Source organism: Heterocephalus glaber, unplaced genomic scaffold (genome assembly GCF_053883595.1).
Source record: "Heterocephalus glaber isolate CG9 unplaced genomic scaffold, H.glaber_assembly_v1.0 deba00001606, whole genome shotgun sequence".
NCBI lineage: Eukaryota > Metazoa > Chordata > Mammalia > Rodentia > Bathyergidae > Heterocephalus > Heterocephalus glaber.
The window spans coordinates 41870369-41889136 of record NW_028258377.1 but is presented as its reverse complement, the minus strand read 5'-3'; the positions used below and the strand labels follow the sequence as shown (position 1 = coordinate 41889136).

The window sequence follows — 18768 nt, the reverse complement described above, 5'->3', positions numbered from 1 at the left end:
GCTACTCTGCTACTCTCGCTGAAGTAGATGAGGATCCCTGTGATTTCTGCTATGACCCCGAGGGACTGGTAATTCTACCAGCCTTTGCAGCTTCCATTTGTAATTGAAGGACGGATCAAGTTTCAGTTAGGTATTAGTGAGAATATAGACGGTGGTTTTTTCTCCTTAGCTCAGCTCCCGGTCGGCTCCAGGACCCGGTCCCTAGACCACATGTTTAAGGTCACCTCCAAGGGCTGCCCCAGCAAATACGGAGGAACAAAGTGGGCAGAGGGCTGGCGCGTAATCCAACACAAAAGGGTACTTGAAGAACAAAGGAAGGCCTTCAGCTTGGGGTTTGGAGGGAGGTGGGGGGTTCTGGGCCGCTGGCTCCACCTTTCCTCTCCAGTGGAGTGGGAGCGGGTACCAGGAGCTGAGCCTGGACGGTGCAGGACCAGGAAGAGCTGGGAGAGCGAGGGAGTCTGTCTGGCGGCAGACAGGCCCAGAGTAATGCATTACTACTCGGGCACGGGGAGCAGGGGGAAACGGGAGAGCAGTCAGGCGCCGCAGCCCTGCCTCCCAGGGGCCGGGGCGCACTGGCTAGGGGCATGGGCACAGGGTTACGGGGCTCCCCACGCCTCGGTCCCCACAGGCCCCAGGAGCGGGCAGCCCGGCCCCTCTTTGGCTCTTCCTTCCCCTCTGCCCCAAGGCACCCTGCCGAGGAGGGGACTCAGAAAAGCTTCCCAGGGTGGTCCTGGTCAACCCCATCGCCTTTATTTTCACTGACCTAATAATATTTTTCCTCAAATCCATTCACATTTAAGCTCAACGCTCTTTTGAAGTGTGAGGCAGTGCTGGGGCTTGAACCTGGGCCTTATGAATGCAAGTGCTATAGCTGAGCTACGTCGCCAGCCAGTACATTTGCTCTCTTTTATTTTTAAAATGAAGCCTCCGTAACAACCAAAACGAAAAGCCGTTATCCTTTGCCCCAAATAGCAGCCGCCTGTGAAAACACAGGAACAACGCTTCCTCCATCGAGGCCTGGCCTTGGGCTCAGTGCAGTAACCAGAGAGCAGCTGTGAGGCGCTCGGGAGGAGCCCAGTCCCGGGCGCAGGCCGAGGTCAAAGCCCACCGCCCGCTGGCCTCGCCAGGCACACACGTCTTCCCGGCGAAGGTCCCGCGTCCGGACCCCGGGGCCCGGGCGCCTCTGCTTCCGGTGTGGACTGAGCCGGCAGGGGAGGCCCGGCCGCTCCGTCCCCATATGAGCCCGCCCGCCCCAAACGTCCACGCGCGAGCCGGGAGGGTAGGAGCAGGAACCTGGCTCGGGAACGCCGCACACCGGAGCCACGGGGGTGGTGGCAGGGAGCCGCGCCGGGCTGGGCCGTCCTCAGCTCAGCCCCCTCGGTTAGCGCAGGCACGAAGGACGAGCGAGCGAGCGAGCGAGCGCGGCCCAGCAGGCCCACGCCCGTCCGCCCCGAGCGCGGCCTTTGCCCCGGGTCCCGCACATCCTGACCTGCTCGGGCCTGGGGTGTCCGGGGTCCCCGAGGAAGCCAGGGAGCTCCGGGTCTCGGGTGCTGCGTGCGATGCTGCCGAAAGGGGTCTCGGGGCGCCTCCAGACCCCGCCGCCCTGCTCCCCGCGCCGCCCCCCGTCCTGGCGACCGCCCCAGCCTCGACTTACCGGAGCCCGCGCGCCCGCCCCGCCCCGCCCCTCGCAGCGGCGGCTGCCGTGCTGCGGCCCCTTTAAATCCGGGCCGCTCCGCCCCGCGCCTTCCACTCCGGCCGCATCCGCGCCCGGCCCCGCAGCCCGGCCCCGCGCCCGCCGAGGCCCGGCGTCCGGCCCCGCGCTCCTCGCCGCCTGCCCGGCCCCGGGCCCGCGCCCCGCGCTCCCCGCCCCGGGGCCGGGCTCCCCCGCAGCCCCCGCCGCCCGCCCGGGCCATGCGGCCTCGGGGAGATGAGGCTCCGCCACGGCACCTTCCTGTCGCTGCTGCTCTTCTGCCTGTGCGCCTTCCTCTCGCTGTCCTGGTACGCGGCGCTCGGCGGCCAGAAAGGTGAGCCCGGCCCCCGCCAGCCGGGGCGCCCGCGGAGGCCTCGTCCACCCCGCGGAGGGCGCCCCGGAGAGGCGGCTTCCGTCCTGCCGCCTGCGCTTCCTGCAGGCTCAGTCTGAGGCCCGCCGGCCTCTGCCTCTCTCCGCCAACTTTCCTGTCTCCAGCACCTCCTAGATGAGGCTGGAGGAGTCCTGGCCGAGCAGCCCAGCCTTCCCGGAGCGTCCGAGGCCCCACGCCCGCCAGGTTCCCGCCAGCCCGGCCCAGCCTCCTGCGTTGGTCCTGTTCGGGCGGAGGCCTGGACTGGCCTTGGCTGCGCCAACCAGGGACCCGAGGACAGACCCCGAGGGCCTGGCGCAGGGAGGACACGGCAGGGCAGAGCTCGGGAGGTGGGTGTCACGCTGGGGAGCGCACTTGGAGCCCTGGACAGGGAGGCTGCAGGTGCGGACTGGCACGGAGGCCTAGGCGGGGCCTTGTCTAGGTGGGGCGATGGTTCGTGCCCCTCAGCCCAGCCCAGGCCGCAGTTCCCTGCAGCACAAGCCTCGGCCCGATGTCAGGAGCAGCCACACAGGGCCCCATCGAAGCAGACGCCTCCCGTGGGAGCCCAGCTGGCCACAGGGCCGGTCTCCATGCGGCTCCGCCCAGGGCTGCCTGGGCCTGAGGGGGCATCGGGGAACGAGGTTCGCAGAGGGCCTGGGTTTCTTGCCCCCGGAATGGGAGCCCAGGTACCTGTGGGCACCGAGAGGGCCACAACTTGGGCCTGCCCCGTGGGGGGCTTCAGGGTTCCTCGGAGGCCCGGAGAAGCCAGAGACGTGCGCCGTTAGGTGAAGCTTCTCGAAGAGCTTGCGTGCGGAGAACCTCGGGTTAGGCTGGTAGTGAGTGAAGCCGCGCTCTTCCGGGCTGAGGCCAGGTTGGGTCCCGGCTTCCAGCTGGCAGCGGATGTGGGGCTCAGCGGAGGACACAGCACTCAGAGGAAAAGCACAGAGACCGGAATCTCCACGGAAAGGAGGAGATGGGCGGGGAGCAGGACAGGAAGGGGATCCCGGGCGCAGGGGCATCCTGGAAGGACGAGGTCAGGTCCGGGCGGACCCGGGGAGGGCTTGGGGCCCAGCTGCCCATCTGGCCTCTGCTGTATTTGCGCAGCAACTCTTCGGGGCTCGGCCTGCAGCCCTCAGCCACCTCCCCAGCCCCCAGCCTGTCCCTCCCCGGACTCAGACCCTCCTGCACTTCTGGGAAGGAGCGGGCGGGACAGGAAGTGCACACCTGCCGGCGTCTTCACCCCTTACCCACTCTGGCCAGGCCTGTTTTCTCATCCCCACGGTAGCTCAGGGAACAAGAGCTGTGCCCCACTTTGACTCTGGAATCTGTTTTCTCGACAGAGAGCCAACCAAGGGAATGTTGTGGTTTGTGGCCTCAGGGTTTCCTGACTTTCTGCCTTTAGGGGAGAGCGAGGAAACCTCAGGCCCCATTGCTGCCGATAGTGTGGCTGCAGCTGCATTTCTTCCGCCAGCTCCACCAGTCCCAGGGGCAGGAAGACGTGGATGGGAGGAGAAGGCAGAGTCCCCCCAGCTCCAGCCAGAAGGTGCCTCGGCTGCACCCTGGCTGCCCATCCCCAGAGAGAAGGTGGCGGACCCAGGACCGCCTGGCAGAGCCCGAGTAAGACAGCCCTCGGGGAGGCAGTCACGGAGCATGGGTTTCTGGCTTGGTGGACCCACAGTCCGAGAAGCCAGGAGTGAGGGGAAGCCTGGATCTCGTAGGCAGCAGCAGGCCAGGTAGGGCCAGAGCAGAGGTGGGACAAGGGATATGACCGAAGGGCTGGTGTGGGCAGGGCAGGACCCCCGCCTGTCGGTAAGACCTGGGGGAGAGCGGAGGTCCCTGGGGAAGAAAGGCCAGGGCAGGGAGCAAGTCGAGCCGAGGCCTGGGTGCCAGAGTGATGCAGGGCAACATGGCCCACCTGCCTGTCCGGCAGTGCTTACTCACAGAGCAGGGGTGGTCAGGACGGGGCTCTGCCCACCTTTCCCTTTCAGAGTGGTCACACTCGAGGCTGCCTTGGATGGAGCCAGTGGCACAGGGCTGTGCCCTCTGTCCACTGCACCTGGGCAGAGGGAAGCACCTGTCCTGTCTGGGCAGCTTTGGACCCCTCTGTCCACTCCGTGTCAGCAGCTGCCAAGAGGGAGGCTCCCTGGACCTGCCACCCAGCCCATGCTGGCTGGGTTGCGGGTCAGGGAGTATTGGGGTGACCAGCTCTTCCTCCTTTCCAGGATAACCTGGCCCCAGAGCCCAGCCGAGGGTAACCCAGAACTAACCCCTGACCCCCCAGCTCAGTGTGGCCTAGGGCTTCCCTGGTGAGGCAGCTATCAGAAGTTTAGGGCACAAGCTGCTCCCCTGGGAGGTGCTTGGGGGGGATCCCTGCGCTTCTCCTGTTCCCCAGCACCTCCTGCCTGGGGTCCTCACTCGGCTTCCAGTGTGTGAAGTGACCAAACTCTGCCCTGCTCCTGACCTCGGTGCCCAGCAGGGGTCAAGGGATGGAGAGCTGTGTGGGGTGGGCAGGGAGCTCTGGAAACTCCTGGACTCAAAGACTTGAAATGTGGCCTTGAAGGCTGCATCTCCTTTAATTAAGCCCAGAAGACAACGGGATTACAGGCAGAGGTGGCAAACTGTGTAGGGCACAGACATTGGGCAGGGGGAAAGGACTGTCTGCCTGGCAGACCACAGGGCAGGACCCAGGCTAACAGGCCTGAGGGCAAAGGAGCGCATGGGCACAGGAACTATTGTTTATCCTCCTGCTGCTGGGCTTGGCCAGGCCAGTGGAGCCAGGTGCCTGGCACCCCAGGGCGCCCTCCCCCACAGCTCGGCAGCCCCACCTGTGCGGCCCTCAGCTACCCCACCCTGATGCCAGGCTTAGCTCAGGCCCAGGTGTTCTGATGGCTGACTCCAGGCACTTCAAGATGGCCCAGGTTTAGCTGGGTGTGGTGGTGCACTTCTGAGGCTGAGGCAGGAGGATCACTGCAAGAGTTAGAGGCCAGGGCCAGGGATTTAGCTCAAGGGCAAAGTGCATGCCCGGCAAGCTCGAGGCCCTGAGTTTGATTCCCATACACAAAAAAGGCCCAAAACATCTCCAGAGATTCCCTTCGGGGGCTCGCTGCTCCCCCACACTGACGGGTTGAGCAACTTCTAGGATAGACTCTCAAACTCTGCTCATCTGAGCTCTGAGAAAGGGGGTGGGAGAGGCGGGCCCTGCAGGAGCCACTGCAGGGGCCTGGTGACAATGACCAGTGGTGGCCGGCATCCGGGACACTGTCAGACTGCACCCGGCTCAGTGGTACTTGGAGCATGGGAGGAAGAGGCAGAGTGGGCGGAGCAGCCGCTGGAAGAGGGGTGGAGCTTTTGTGCCCTGGCTGGGACCACAGGGAGCCTGAGAAACACACGCTTTGGGAGCCAGTGAGGGTAGGGCTTGGGACTGCTCTGCGGAAGGACCGCGGCTGCCCCCAGGGACGCAGTAGCAGGGTGGGAGGAGAGTGCTGAGGGCTGAACCCCTGCCCGGTTCTTCCAACCACGCCTGGCTCAGGGTGGCTTCACAGTGACCCCACGGAGCCCAGACAGCCTGCCTTGGGCAGGCCCGCATGCAGACGCGGGGCTGCTCGCGGGCGCCCCCTGCTGACGGCGGCGTGCGGCCCGCAGGCGACGTGGCGGACGTTTACCAGCGGGAGTTCCTGGCGCTGCGCGACCGCCTGCACGCGGCGGAGCAGGAGAGCCTTAAGCGCTCCAAGGAGCTCAACCTGGTGCTGGACGAAATCAAGAGGGCCGTGTCCGAGAGGCAGGCGCTGCGGGACGGGGAAGGGAACCGCACCTGGGGCCGCCTGGCAGGTGAGCGGCGTGGGGGGCACAACCGCACCCCGGGCTGCCCTGCCCGCCTGATCCCCGCTTTCCCGCCCCAGAGGACCCGCGGCTGAAGCCCTGGAACGGGTCGCATCGGCACGTGCTGCACCTGCCCACTGTCTTCCACCACCTGCCGCACCTGCTGGCCAAGGAGAGCAGCCTGCAGCCGGCCGTCCGCGTGGGCCAGGGCCGCACCGGAGGTAGGGAGGGGGGGGGCGGGCGGCGAGGTGGCCCGGGGCCCGCGCCCAGCGTCTCCCTGCTCCCCCGCAGTGTCGGTGGTGATGGGCATCCCCAGTGTGCGGCGTGAGGTGCACTCCTACCTGACGGACACGCTGCACTCGCTCATCTCCGAGCTGAGCCCGCAGGAGAAGGAGGACTCGGTCATCGTGGTGCTGATCGCCGAGGCGAGTGGTGGGCATGAGGGCAGGGAGGGCACGGGGCGCCCCTCGCGCTGCTCAGCCAGGAGAAGGGAAGCCTGTGTTCTGGGGAGAGCTCTCCGAGGTGTCCTTCACAAACAGGAAGACAGAAAGTTGAGAAGAAAGGAGCCCTGGGCCGGTATGTAGCTCAGTGGCACTGTGCCAGCTTTGCAACACAAGGTCCTGAGTTCGATCCTCGGTACAGAGATATCCGGGTCCATTCACCCAAGTCAGGGCCTGGGCTGCAGGATCCCGAATGCTTGAGGGCCCGGGCTCCCTCGGCCCACAGGAGGGAGGCTCCCTCCCTCCACCTCCACACGTGGGGACCCCCCGGAGCCTGCAGCCCCTCCTGCCCCCTCCTTCCAGGCCATCTGGGGTGGCGGCAGGGCTAAGAGGGTACATGGTCTTCCCGCAGACTGACCCTCAGTACACATCGGCAGTGACAGAGAACATCAAGGCCTTGTGAGTTCCACCGAGAGAGCTGGAGGGGCTGCAGGCATTGTGGGGGACCTGCAGGCGCTTACCTTCTGCCTGCTGGCTCCTGGAGGGTGGGAGTGGAGCCACAGCCCGAGTGCCTGCCTAGTGCCGGGGGTTCCCTTACTAGGGTTCCCCTTTACCCTGGACTCTGCCACCCACTGGGCCTTTCTGCCCCTCTCCAGGTTCCCCACAGAGATCCGTTCTGGACTCCTGGAGGTCATCTCCCCTTCCCCCCACTTCTACCCTGATTTCACCCGCCTCAGAGAGTCCTTCGGGGACCCCAAGGAGAGAGTCAGGTACTTGCCCTCCCCCTGGCGCCCAGCAGTCCGCCACGTGTGCCGAGAAGCCAGCCTGTGGGTGCCTAGGCCCGGGATACCCGCCCACCTTTCTCTCGGAGGACACCTGCGTGGGGCAGGGAACAGGTCTGCCACTCAGCCACCTCCCTGCGCAGTCACAGTGGAGGGGTGGAGGCTGAGAGTCTCTGAGGCTCCTGCCCCCGCCACAGGTGGAGGACCAAGCAGAACCTTGATTACTGCTTCCTCATGATGTACGCGCAGTCCAAAGGCATCTACTACGTGCAGGTCAGCCCTGAGGCTCTGGCTTGCCCCCGCTCTGCCCCACGCTCTGGTCAGACCTGGCCAGGGACTGCCCCGCCCTGTGCCCATCCTCATCCTGACCCTCATGCAGCTGGAAGACGACATCGTAGCCAAGCCCAACTACCTGAGCACCATGAAGAACTTCGCCCTGCAGCAGCCCTCGGAGGACTGGATGATCCTGGAGTTCTCGCAGCTGGGCTTCATTGGTATGCCCCTCGTCCCAGCCTGTGACCCGGCCACAGCTTTCCCTGTCCACCCCAGGACCATACCATGGGGGGCTGCACGGTGCTCACCCCCAGGCTTGCTGGGGGGGTGCAGCCCTCCCACTCGGCGCCCTTCCCAACTCTTCGTCCAGGGAAGATGTTCAAGTCCCTGGACCTGAGCCTCATTGTGGAGTTCATCCTCATGTTCTACCGGGACAAGCCCATCGACTGGCTCCTGGACCACATTCTGTGGGTGAAGGTCTGCAACCCTGAGAAGGATGCGGTGAGTGGGGAATGCAGAGGGGCAGGGGAAGGTGGGCCAGCACGACCATGTCCTTCCTCTGTCTGACCGTGAGCAGAGGGCACTGCTGGCTGTGGGGAGCCCCTGATGTTCACCAGGTTCCCAGGAGTCCTAGCATGTCCCCCCCTTCACAGAAGCACTGTGACCGGCAGAAGGCCAACCTTCGGGTCCGCTTCAAGCCATCCCTCTTCCAGCACGTGGGCACCCACTCCTCCCTGGCCGGAAAGATCCAGAAACTGAAGGTGGGCTGCACCTCCTGCTTCCAGCCAGGTTTAGTCAGAGCCGGGTAGGGACAGGTAGGGCTTGGGGCTCATCGCACCTGACCTGACACCCAGGACAAGGACTTTGGGAAGCAAGCTCTGCGGAAGGAGCATGTGAACCCACCTGCCGAGGTGAGCACAAGCCTCAAGACTTACCAGCACTTCACCTTGGAGAAGGCCTACCTGCGTGAGGACTTTTTCTGGGCATTCACACCTGCCGCAGGGGACTTCATCCGCTTCCGTTTCTTCCAGCCACTGCGCCTTGAACGGTCAGTGCCTGGGCGCCAGGGCACCAGGGGGAGGGCCAGTGGGGCCCGGGCCTCTGGGCCTGCAGGTTCTCCTCTGACCCCAGCTTTCCTTATCTGGACAGTGGGGCTCACAGTGATACTGTCTTGTAAGCACTTCGTCCCACGGGCCCCTAGCGCTCCTGGTTCCCGTCACCCGTGCCCCAGGGAAAGGCCGCCCACGCCCATAGCCATCCCCTTGCACTCCCGGGCCCTCTGGTGCATTGGGGCGTGTTCCAGCCTGGCTGCAGCTCACCAGCCTCCATGGCCGTGTACAGGTTCTTCTTCCGAAGCGGGAACATCGAGCATCCGGAGGACAAGCTCTTCAACACATCGGTGGAGGTGCTGCCCTTCGACGTGAGTGCGGCAGGGTACGGGTGTGCAAGGGCCACAAGCTCTCAGGGCCACCCGCTGCAGCCTCTCGATTTTGCCCCCAGAACCCCCAGTCAGACAAGGAGGCCCTGCAGGAGGGCCGCCCAGCTGCCCTGCAGTACCCACGGAGTCCCGACGGCTACCTGCAGATAGGTGAGCGGGCACTGGGCTGGACAGGGCTGGGCTGCCTGGGCACTTGGCTTTGGCAGTGAACTCTCCTTGCTGCTGCCCTGCCCAGGTTCCTTCTATAAGGGCGTGGCGGAAGGGGAGGTCGACCCGGCCTTTGGCCCCCTGGAGGCCCTGCGCCTCTCCATCCAGACCGACTCCCCAGTGTGGGTCATTCTGAGCGAGGTGAGCTGGGTACGTGCAGGGGAGACTGGGCAAACCGCGGTGGGGCCCCCAGCCCGCTGAGCCCCAGCCCGGCTCTCCCAGATCTTCCTGAAAAAGGCCGACTAGAAGAGGCTTCCGAGGCACTCCCGGACTGCCTGACATGTCCTCGCCGCTGCCCCAGGAGGGCCTGGCGGGTCCCTACAGTGGTTCTGGTCCGGCCAACCTGGGGTCCGCCGCTGGCCCGGAGGCCCCAGGAGCTGGTGCTGCCCCAGCCCGCCGGGCCACGAGGAGGCTGGCGGCCCCACACTGTGCCTGAGGGCTGGCCCATGCCGTGCCGCCCGAACCGAACCCACCCGGAGGTCGACACGGCCGGCCTAGCCAGGCCATTTCAGAGGAGCTCTTTCTTGGGCGCTGCTGTCTCTGGCGCGAACACTGGAATGCATATACTACTTTATGTGCTGTGTTTTTTATTCTTGGATACATTTGATTTTTCACTTAAGTCCTCATATACTTCTATAAGAGCGTGACTTGTAATAAAGGGTTAATGAAGCGTGTGCCTCGGCACTTGTTATAGCCCTGAGGGTCCCCGAAACCTGCAGTGGGAAGGGGATCCCCGCCTCTCCCTGGCAGGCCCGGGCCTTGGACGCTTTTCGGGGCGCTCCACGCAGCCGTGCCACCGTGGCCCCTCCGGGGGTCGGGCCCGTGCACTGTGGGCGGCCTTCGCTGGCACCTCCCGGCCTGGGCAGTGGGCGGCTGGCCCCGCCTGGGAGCTTTATCCCGGGTTCAGTTCAGTGCCTATCCTTGCCTCCCTAGGCCTCTGCCCGCCGCTCTGCGGTACAGTGTGTGCTTGTGTGGGCCAGAAAGAGGGCGCCGCTCTGGCTGGGCCGGGGGCGGGCCGAGGAAGGGAAGGCAGGCCTGGAAGACGCCCGCCCGGGGCCCTTTCTCTGTCCGCGCCGGCCCCGCGGGGCCCACAGCAGACAGCACAGCCAGGGCCGGCTCCCAGGAAGTTTATTAGGGACAGGTGCGGCGGCGGGAACTCCGGGAACTCCGGAAGCTCCGACTTTCCTTCTGTGGCGGCGTTAGCCCGCCGTCCCTCAGCTCAGGCGCTCCGCAGCAGCGCCCGCAGCGGTCGGAGAAGCGCGGCCGGCAGGAAGTGGGCGAGTAGGCCGAGCGCCGCCAGCGCCAGCAGCAGCCAGAGCGCGCGCGCGCTCGCGTACAGCGGGGCCAACCTGCGGGCGGCGCTCAGCGGGAGCGGGGCCGGGGCGGTGGCTCGCCGGTAGCCACGCTCCTCCCGGGCAGCCCCCCCCAATGGCAACTGGTCCGCGGAGCCCCGCCCACGGGCTCTGCCCCAGGCCGCGCTACGGGAGCCGAGCCCCGGGCTCACCTGAGCTCCGCGGAGCGCGAGTAGCCCCAGAAGTAGCGGAGGCGCGCGAACAGGTAGACCAAGCCGCACAGGGCCGCGGCGCCTGCAAGCGGGCGGCGGGGTGAGCGCGCAGGCGCGGAAACCCGCCGGTGCGCGCCCTTCCCGCCGCAGACCTTCGTGGAAGTAGACGCCGGCCACCCACAGCGTGGCGAGGAACAGCGGAAAGTGCTCGCTGCAGTTCACCCTGCGGGCCGGGCGGACTGGTTGAGGGCTTGGGACCCACTCCCGGCCCGCCCAGCCCGCGCCCGCCCGGCCCTTGGCCTCACTGGGCTCGGTAGATGCGCTCGAACTCGGGCGGGCCGGTCGTGAGCGGTGGCGACACGCGGTGGGCCCTGCGCGCCCGGATCACTTGCAGCGAGAAGTAGGCTGTGGGGGAGTCAGGTGGGGGCGCCGCCACAGCCGCGGGTGCCCCCCCTCCCCGCAGGACGAGCCCCGCCCGTCACCGACCCGGCGAGGACGCCTGTCTGTCGGGACTTCGCTCCTGGGCCATTTGACTTGCAAAACACCGCAGATGCCCAGCTCCACCCACCTCCGCCTCTGGTCAGGCCAGGACAGCGCTTGAAGGGGCAGCTGGGGCAGCACTGGCTGTCCAGGTGCGGGCTGTGGCTAAGCCCCCGCGTCCCAGAGTGGGCCTGAAGACTTCCCGACCCGCAGACCGGGAGCCCCTGCATAGGCTCCTGTCTGTCCAGTCCTAAAGTGCCCTCTCCTCGAAGTCCACCAGGGTGCAGCCGGATCATCCACTGAACCCAGGGCCCCAGGGCAGGTGCAGAGGGTGTCCTGGTCGGGCCAGCCACACACACAGCCCCAGCTCTGTCCCCCAGGTGCCCAGGGGAAGCCCCACCCGTGGCCACAGGAGAAGGGCTAGGGCCCGGCCACCTGTGAGCTGAAGGCCAGGCCCCGGGCCCAACTGTGCCATATCCTAGCACCCCCTGGGGGCATGGTATGCCCGAGCAGCAGGGCTGGGTGCCCCACAAACATGTCCTGTAGGGCCAGTCTGAGAAGAGAATCAAGCAGGCACTGTTTTGGAGGGTAGGAGAGCAGGTTCCAACACGGTCCAGCTCCATGTGGGCCCAGTATGTAAGGTGCCTGGGAAGACAAGGAACTGGCATCTCACTTGAATGCCGATGGAGACAGCTGGAAGGGGCAGGGATTAGCTGTGCTACAGCTATGGTGGTCCCACCACTCACCAGCACCTTCCCAGCCCCACACAGCTAGATCCCAGAGAGCCACCAGCCTGAGGCCCGAACCAAGTCCCTGGCACACCTGTCTCAGGGTCCCTCAGCATCTTCCTGCTGGTCGTCCCCTGGGTGGGGCGCCTTCTTGGACTGCGGTGCTGGCCAGTTCCCACTCCTCGACCCCAAACCAGGCCTCCAGGGCTTCCCTTCCCACCCCAGAAGGTTCCAGCCACTCGGGTGGCCCTCCACCCTGGAAGAGCTTGGCCTTGGCCCAGCCAGCCTTGCCCTCCCTGGGTCTGGGCCCACCAGCATGTCCACCCCAGGTGCCAGAAGGCAGCAGTCAGGCTGCAGGTGTCTGAGGCCCGCCCGCCCGCCCCCACTCGGGAGCCACCCCACCTTGCAGCACGACTCCCAGGAGAGTGACGGTGGCCAGGAGAGCCACCTCGTCCTTCATGGTGGTGAGGTGGCAGGGCGCTGCAGTGCTTATCAGCCCGTCCGCTGCTCAGCGCCAGCCCAGGAGAGGAACAGTGTCCTCCCCACCCCTTCTCAGTGGAGGGGCGGTGACTGTGCCCACAGAGGCAGGGAGGCTGGCCAGGCCAGGCAGGCGGAAACCAGGGCTGGGGACAGCCTGGCCACTTCCACCCAGTTCCTCCTGCCTCTTCCATGCCTAGGCCTGTGCTGGCAGAGCCCAGTCTAGCCTTGGGGATGTCCGGCTCCCCAATACCCCAGTGTCCTTAGCAGGTCCTAACTGGCCCTTCAGACCTGGCTCCAGTCCCAGGCCCCCAGTAAGCATTCTGCACACTCAACTGCTCCCTGCCCCAGCCAGGGCTCTTCAGCTCTAACCACACCCCCAGCTCCCTTTGGCCTCAGTGGAGGCCAAGTAGCCCCAGCCACACTGGGCCTAGCTGCGTCTTCTAGACAGCCTGGTGTCTGCTGGCCTGGTGCACAAGGGCCGTACTGCCTCAGGCCATGCAGGGAGCTCCTGTCCCAAGGCCTCCTGGCTAGCAAGGCTGGTCAGCCCGGGCTTGGCCATTCTGCTGGCCCACCATGCTGCTTGGTTCAGAAGTACCATCATGCCTTTCCTGAGGCCCCGGGCCTCCTCACACACAGGTGTCGCAGCAGTCTGGACAGAGCTGATTTGTGCCCCTCCCTGCCTGTGGGATGGACGTGTGGGTGGGGTGACCCCAGACTGTGAGGTACAGTGCCTGGGAAACCACGTGGAGAGCAGGGAGACTGCTGGGGCTCAGAGCCCTCTGATGCAGGCCATCTTTGCCTGGTGTGTTCCCTTGGGCCAGCCTTTTCAGTTTTGTAAAATGCTTGCTGCTTTGGGCAGAAGGTGGTTCAAGGTGGGTTTGCTTCGAGGTGGCAGAGTCCAAGCTCCGGCACAGCCACAAGGAAGCACAGGCCATGCTGTGGCTGCACCAGGTTCTGGGCTGCCATGACCCGCCCGCTCTGCCTGGTCACTGCAGGGGACCCCTCCACACACATCAGAGCTCCACTGCTGCCACCCAGCCTGCCTCTTCCTGCTGCCCCCAAGCCCGGGTTCCACAGAGGGCTGGGCACCTCACTACCTCTCCTCGCCTGTGCCTTATTACCTCATGTGCAGCCAGCATGTCCTCAGCTGGGCACCCTGCAAGCTCCCTGAGGGCTTAGGCTGGGCTTGAGACCAAGGTCTGTCAGGCGAAGTCAGGCACAATGGGAGAATGACTGGGAGAAGTGCGGCCAGGACACGCGTGACCATAAGCCCTCACATGCCCTCGTGTCTCTGGACTGTCCGCTCATCCGTGGGCCTGCGGGTGTGTCTGGGTGACTGCACAAGTTCAGCCTTCCTCTCCGCCAAGCTCGCATTTCCTCCAAGGCCTGCATGCCTTCCCATCCAAGCTCACCCTTCTGCCCAGGCAGCAGGAAACAGGCCTGACATCAGCAGCTTTGGAAGTCCCTGGGCAGCATCCCGGGCCCCTTGCTCCTTGCACCATTCACTCTGAGCTTGCCAGTCTCTTGGAGTCCTGCCGGGCTCGGGCACTTGGACAGGAGAGGCCAGCCCAAGGCCTCCAGCACTGGCCACCCGCCCTCCATGCTCCTGTGCGGCTCCAGAGGCATCGATGTGACCGAAGTGAGTCCCTGCAGGATGGGTCCTCAGTCCCTGCACGGCCCCAAAGAAGCTTCTGGATGCCACGCTCATCATAAGGGCATCCGCAATACGGAAAGGGCAGCAAAAGCATGAGCTTAAGAAGAAAAAGGGCCGGGGATTTAGCCCAGTGGTTCCTCAGCCTGCCTCGAAAGCACAAGGTCCCGAGTTGGATCCCCAGGACCAAAAGAAAAAAAAAGAAGAAATCACATTGTGGGCCTGGGGATTTAGCTCAGTGGTGCTGCGCCTGACTTACAGGCACAAGATCCTGAGTTTGATCCCCAGTCCAGAAAAAAAAAAAAGAAGTCACATCAGTGACAGGACACACCTTAGGCCCTTAGCTTTAAAATATAAATATACAGTGATGCCTCAGTTGTCAAACGGCTCCAAGCTCAAACTTGCCACTGTTCAAACAGTGAATTTCTTAAAAAATCTGCTCAGTGTCTGGAACTCTGCTCAATAGTTGAACCAAAAATCCAACTTGAAAAGGCCTGGGCCGGGAGCGAGTCTTACATCACCTCTGGCTGGGGACACGAGGATGGTGCTTGAATCGAAGGCCCCTCGCACAGACAGCATATGGTGCTTGTGTCAGTGCATTCAAATAGTGGGCTTTTTCAAACAGCTTTTTTTCAAATAGCTGCTTTTTCTATGCTTTATTTGCATAAAACCTCGTAACTGTGGCTCCAAAGAAAGTGACACCAGCAGGAAGACAACCACAACAGTCAAAAAAAGAAATCACCGGAAAATTTGTTACAGTCATGGAAAAATGAATTATAAGTATAATTAATTTTTGGGTCTCAGGACCAATTATGTGGTTTTCCATTTTTTCTTATGGGGAAAAATATGTTCAGTTCTTGAACTTTTCAGTATCCAAACATGAATTTGGCAATTTTGTGCAGGGGCAGTATCACAGCCAATGAGGTTTATCCGAGGCGCGATGATTGCTAATGGAAAACTTTTCCCAAACATGAATTTGGAACAAACTGTGTTCAACAACTGAGGTATCACCGTAATGTAGTTATTTATTTTCAAATTAGTTCAGGCTTACAAGGAAGTTGAAAAATTGAGCCAGGTGTTGCAGCACACACCTGTAATCCGAGCACTTGGGAGGCTGAGGGAGGAGGATCATCACAAGTTCAAGGCCAGACTGGGCTACAGAGTGAGACCCTATCTCAAAAAAAAGGAAAAAGAAATGTGTATCTGGGCTTGGGATTTAGCTCAGTGGTTCCGCGGCCTGCCTTGAAAATGCAAGGTCCCAAGTTTGATCCCTAGTACCAAAAAAAAAAAAAAAAAATTTAACAAAATAAAATGTACCAATAAACACTTTAAAAAATCAATTCAGGGGCCAGGGATTTAGCTCAGTAGTTCCGACACCTGCCTCACAACACAAGGTCCCGAGTTCGATCCCCAGTACCAAACAAAAAAAAAAAATCCAGTCCCCATATACCCTTCACTCAGCTTCCTGTTAAAATATTATATAATCATAACACAAATATGTAAACTGAGTGATTAATGATTAACATTGATCGAATACCACCATGCTATTTTACAGATTTTTTTTCTTTTCGTTTTTGGGACAGGGTCTCACTATGTAGCCCAGGCTGGCCTTGAACTCCTGGCGAGGCGGCTCTGCTGCGCACCCCCAGGCCTGGCCTTTGGTGTCTGGTGACCATTAGTGTTCTCTAGCACAGTGGCTCGCCCAGGCTGCACTCCGGGCGCTGACAGCACAGTGGCGGCATGGACTGTCCTGGTGACACCCAGCTGCACTTGGGCAGTCTGAAGGGAGCTTCCCACTGAATGGTCTCGGGCACTGACCAGAAGCTGGAAGTGGCAGCAGCTTACTGCGACCAAAGAGCAGACTCTCCCTGAAGCACAAGTGCAGCCAGTCTGCATGAAGAGGCCAAAGCCCGGAGGGGAGAGGTCTGCTCGGGCCAGCTGTTTTGGTGGTGCTGGGGATCGAGCCCAGAGATTTGCACATATTGGGCAAGCGCTCACCACTAGCTGCACCCCAGCCCTTTATTTTATTTTACTTGACTCTGACAGAGGTTGTTGCTCAGTTGCCCAGGCTGGGCTTCATCTTGCAGTTCTCCTGCTTCAGCCTCCTAAGTAGCTGTGAGTATGGGGTCAGATGGCCAGCTGACTGGCTCTAGTGTGACAGTCCCGCCCAACCTGGCCCTCCCCGGCCTTGGCCATCTCCTGAGGCTGGGCAGGCTCTCATGCCTTGTGGGGGCTGGCAGGTCCGGCAAGGCACAGGCCTGCCCCAGCAGCACCTGCAGGAGTCGAGTCACTCCCTGCTGGACAAAGGATGTCTTCTGCTTTGAACACAGCTTGTGGGCTGAGCATCCACCAGCTTTGCCGCCTGAGCACCCCAGCCCTGCTCCTGTCCACAGTGCTCCTTTTCCTTTGGGGGGACTTCCTTTCCTGTCCCCAGGCCTCAGTGACCCTGCGATTGCTGGTCTGTCTTCCTCTAGGACTCTGGCTAGAGGGTTCCTTTTCAGCATTCAGGCCTCAGACAGATGTCCCTTCTCAAGAGACCTGCCACCATGTCTGAAGGGCCCTGCGCTCCCTGCTTCCCTTTCTTCCTGACATCGCTGTTCTGGAATGACCCTGGCAGCTGGGTAAAAAGCGCCCTTCTTGGGGGAGCAGGGAGCGTGCCCTCCTGCTACCCTCCTGTAGCAGGTGCTGTCAGTTCTCGAGGCTGACTGGTGGCCAGCAGTGGCCGTGGTGGTGGCAGAGCTCTGGAGATGTGGAGCCATTGCCACTCCTGAGGTCTGGCTGTTCAGTTCCTTCCATGCTGGGTGTTACCTGGTAACTTCAGAAATGAGCACAGGAAGGGAACCTTTAGGGTCATATCAGCCGGATTCTTTTCAGATGGCTTGCAACATAACAACCTCAGTAAAACTGCTGCTCCAAGTTGCTCGTTTCGAAGCCTTCCTAAGTATTCAACTGCACTGTGTGGGCCGGGGTGCAGCACAGTGGCAGCGCCCTTGCCCGGGACACCTGAGGTTGAAGGTGAGGCTCCGGACCCCAGCGCCACAGTGATTGTAGTCCAGCTCCAGAGCCACAGCATCATCCCATTTCCTCCTCCCCTGACCAATCCCCCATGAGGGCTCTGGGGGTCCCTCTAATGCTTGGTGGCTATGAACAGTGTTACCATGAACACCACTGAACTATAAACTTTTTCTGGATCCAGAATTACTTTCTTTGTTTTCTTTATGAGGAAGTTTATTGATTAAAAACAGGCCTGTTCATGTGTACAGGTGTGAAAATACATTAAAATGCTGGGATACATTAAATACATATATTATAGATATAATATGCTCAAAGTACAATTTACATGCTCATAATTACCAATTTTGATTTGGCTGTACTTTCCATCATAATTTTTGAGACACTTCCCCACAAACATATTAAGACTGTAGAAAATAAAAGTCGGCAACAGACATAGATAAGAGCAATTTGGGGGTGAGAAATAAACGTCTAGGTGCAGTGTACACTTAAGTTCCAGGCTTAAAAATTGAAACAATTCTTAAAATCCCTTTTCTAAAGGCACGCTGATTACAATTTTCTTCTCCTTTTCTGGTACCAGGAATTGAACCTAGGATCTTGCACTGAGCTGAGCTCCATCCCTGGCCCTGTAAGTTTTTCTTTCTTTTTTTTTTTTTTTTGGGTACCGCGATCAAACTCGGGACCTTTGCGCTTTCCAGACTGAGCTAAATCCCCGGCCCATAAAGGCTTTTTTTGTTTTTGGGGGGTACCAGGGCTCGAACTCGGGATCCTTGCACTTGTGGGGCAGGCGCGGGCACCACTGAGCTACATCCCCAGCTTAATAGTTTCAAATATATACCCCATTTTTGATAACTATGCCTCTCAGCTTGCAATTCAACCAACACCCACCTCTGTTTTCAGAATTCTCCAAGGCGGGAGGAGCCAGACAGTCGCATCCTGTGCAGGCCCTGCCCTGGCGTCAGGTCTCGATCGGGGCCCATCTGCAAGGCAGAGTCCGTGTCAGCCACCCGCGGTAATTGAGGTTGACGTGGGGAACCCCTACGGGCTGCAAGGCAGAGCACGTGGGTCTGTGATCCAGCCTCTCCTGTGGCGGAGCACAAAATGGAGTCACCTGGCCCCGAAGAGAGGACCCCGCCTCGCGGAGCTGGGTCTCACCGGAAATCAGAGAGAGGCAATGTGCTCACCTCTTGTCATTTCCAATCTTTCACAGATTTCTCTGTCGGGATCAGCACAGATTCCGTGCGGACATCGTCAGTGTGCAGAATGGCTCACCGTGGTGGTGGGATGGTTGTCTGGTCCCTATCAGGGTCGCTGGCTCCCCGAAGACGCTCTTGGGAGTCTTGTCCAGGACCCCGCATGCTCTGCAGACGCTGCGGAAGAAACGCACCCCGCGCGGCGGGTGCAGAGGCTCAACCCCGCCGCCAGGGCAGCCGGGAGAGTGTCCCGGGAGAGTGTCGGCCCAGCCCTTCGGAATTACTTTCAAGGATGGCTTCTCAGAAGCGAGCTGCGGGGGCGAGACAGGTACCACGAACATTTTACGGAGATGGATGATTTTATTTATGAGTTATTTGGGGTGGAGGTCAGTCGGGCTGGCCTTGAACTCACCATGTAGTTCAGGCTGGCCTGGAATTTACAGTGATCTTCCTGCCTCAGCCTCCTGAGTTGCTGGGACTCCAGGCGTCCGCCACCACACCTGGCAGGAGCTTGATGGTATTTCTTACAAATCTTACCACAAAAATGAGCCCAGCAGGCTGCTTTACAAGGCGGTGACCAGTGCACAGGCCGTACATTTTCAGCCAGGACTGCACATGCGTCTTGTTTCTCCTTCCGTGTGCCCACTATGGTACATGCTTTCGTATTTGTCACAAATGTTTCCACTCTTGGTGGAATCTAGTTT

The 18768-nt window shown here is 61.5% G+C and overlaps 2 protein-coding genes and 1 pseudogene across 3 annotated transcripts; 2 read left to right on the top strand and 1 right to left on the bottom strand.

Annotated features, from left to right (window-relative positions):
• Positions 1-1816: 1816 nt before the first annotated feature.
• Positions 1817-9686, top strand: Mgat4b (alpha-1,3-mannosyl-glycoprotein 4-beta-N-acetylglucosaminyltransferase B). 2 transcript variants are annotated; one of them, XM_087194634.1, is made up of 17 exons: positions 1867-2024; positions 2186-2407; positions 3529-3674; positions 5700-5885; positions 5957-6097; positions 6168-6301; positions 6729-6775; positions 6973-7086; positions 7296-7371; positions 7478-7592; positions 7742-7872; positions 8025-8132; positions 8226-8419; positions 8713-8791; positions 8872-8959; positions 9045-9157; positions 9239-9686. In XM_087194634.1, exons 2-17 carry the CDS (start codon positions 2196-2198, stop codon positions 9260-9262), a joined length of 1908 nt encoding a protein of 635 aa, XP_087050760.1. In that variant the 5' UTR covers positions 1867-2024; positions 2186-2195; the 3' UTR covers positions 9263-9686. The 2 variants fall into 2 exon arrangements, with proteins under 2 accessions (XP_004836786.1, XP_087050760.1); XM_004836729.4 differs by lacking the exons at positions 2186-2407; positions 3529-3674 and having other exon boundaries at positions 1817-2024.
• Positions 9587-12320, bottom strand: Ltc4s (leukotriene C4 synthase). The gene is made up of 5 exons (XM_004836723.4): positions 12131-12320; positions 10826-10925; positions 10673-10743; positions 10521-10602; positions 9587-10365 (listed from the first exon to the last, which is right to left on the bottom strand). The coding sequence occupies exons 1-5, from the start codon at positions 12186-12188 to the stop codon at positions 10236-10238; spliced, it is 441 nt and encodes a 146-aa protein (XP_004836780.1). The 5' UTR covers positions 12189-12320; the 3' UTR covers positions 9587-10235.
• Positions 12321-14749: 2429 nt separating this feature from the next.
• Positions 14750-14917, top strand: LOC147823038 (U4 spliceosomal RNA; annotated as a pseudogene).
• The last annotated feature ends 3851 nt before the right edge of the window (positions 14918-18768 follow it).

Coding starts and splice junctions, on each gene's coding strand:
- Ltc4s (XM_004836723.4), bottom strand. CDS start 12,188: ATGAAGGACGAGGTGGCTCTCCTGGCCACCGTCACTCTCCTGGGAGTC. Junction 10,926..12,130: donor CCTGGGAGTCGTGCTGCAAG/GTGGGGTGGCTC, acceptor ACTCCCCCACAG/CCTACTTCTCGCTGCAAGTG. Junction 10,744..10,825: donor GAGCGCATCTACCGAGCCCA/GTGAGGCCAAGG, acceptor CCCGGCCCGCAG/GGTGAACTGCAGCGAGCACT.
- Mgat4b (XM_087194634.1), top strand. CDS start 2,196: ATGAGGCTGGAGGAGTCCTGGCCGAGCAGCCCAGCCTTCCCGGAGCGT. Junction 6,098..6,167: donor GGGCCAGGGCCGCACCGGAG/GTAGGGAGGGGG, acceptor GCTCCCCCGCAG/TGTCGGTGGTGATGGGCATC. Junction 8,792..8,871: donor TGGAGGTGCTGCCCTTCGAC/GTGAGTGCGGCA, acceptor TTTTGCCCCCAG/AACCCCCAGTCAGACAAGGA.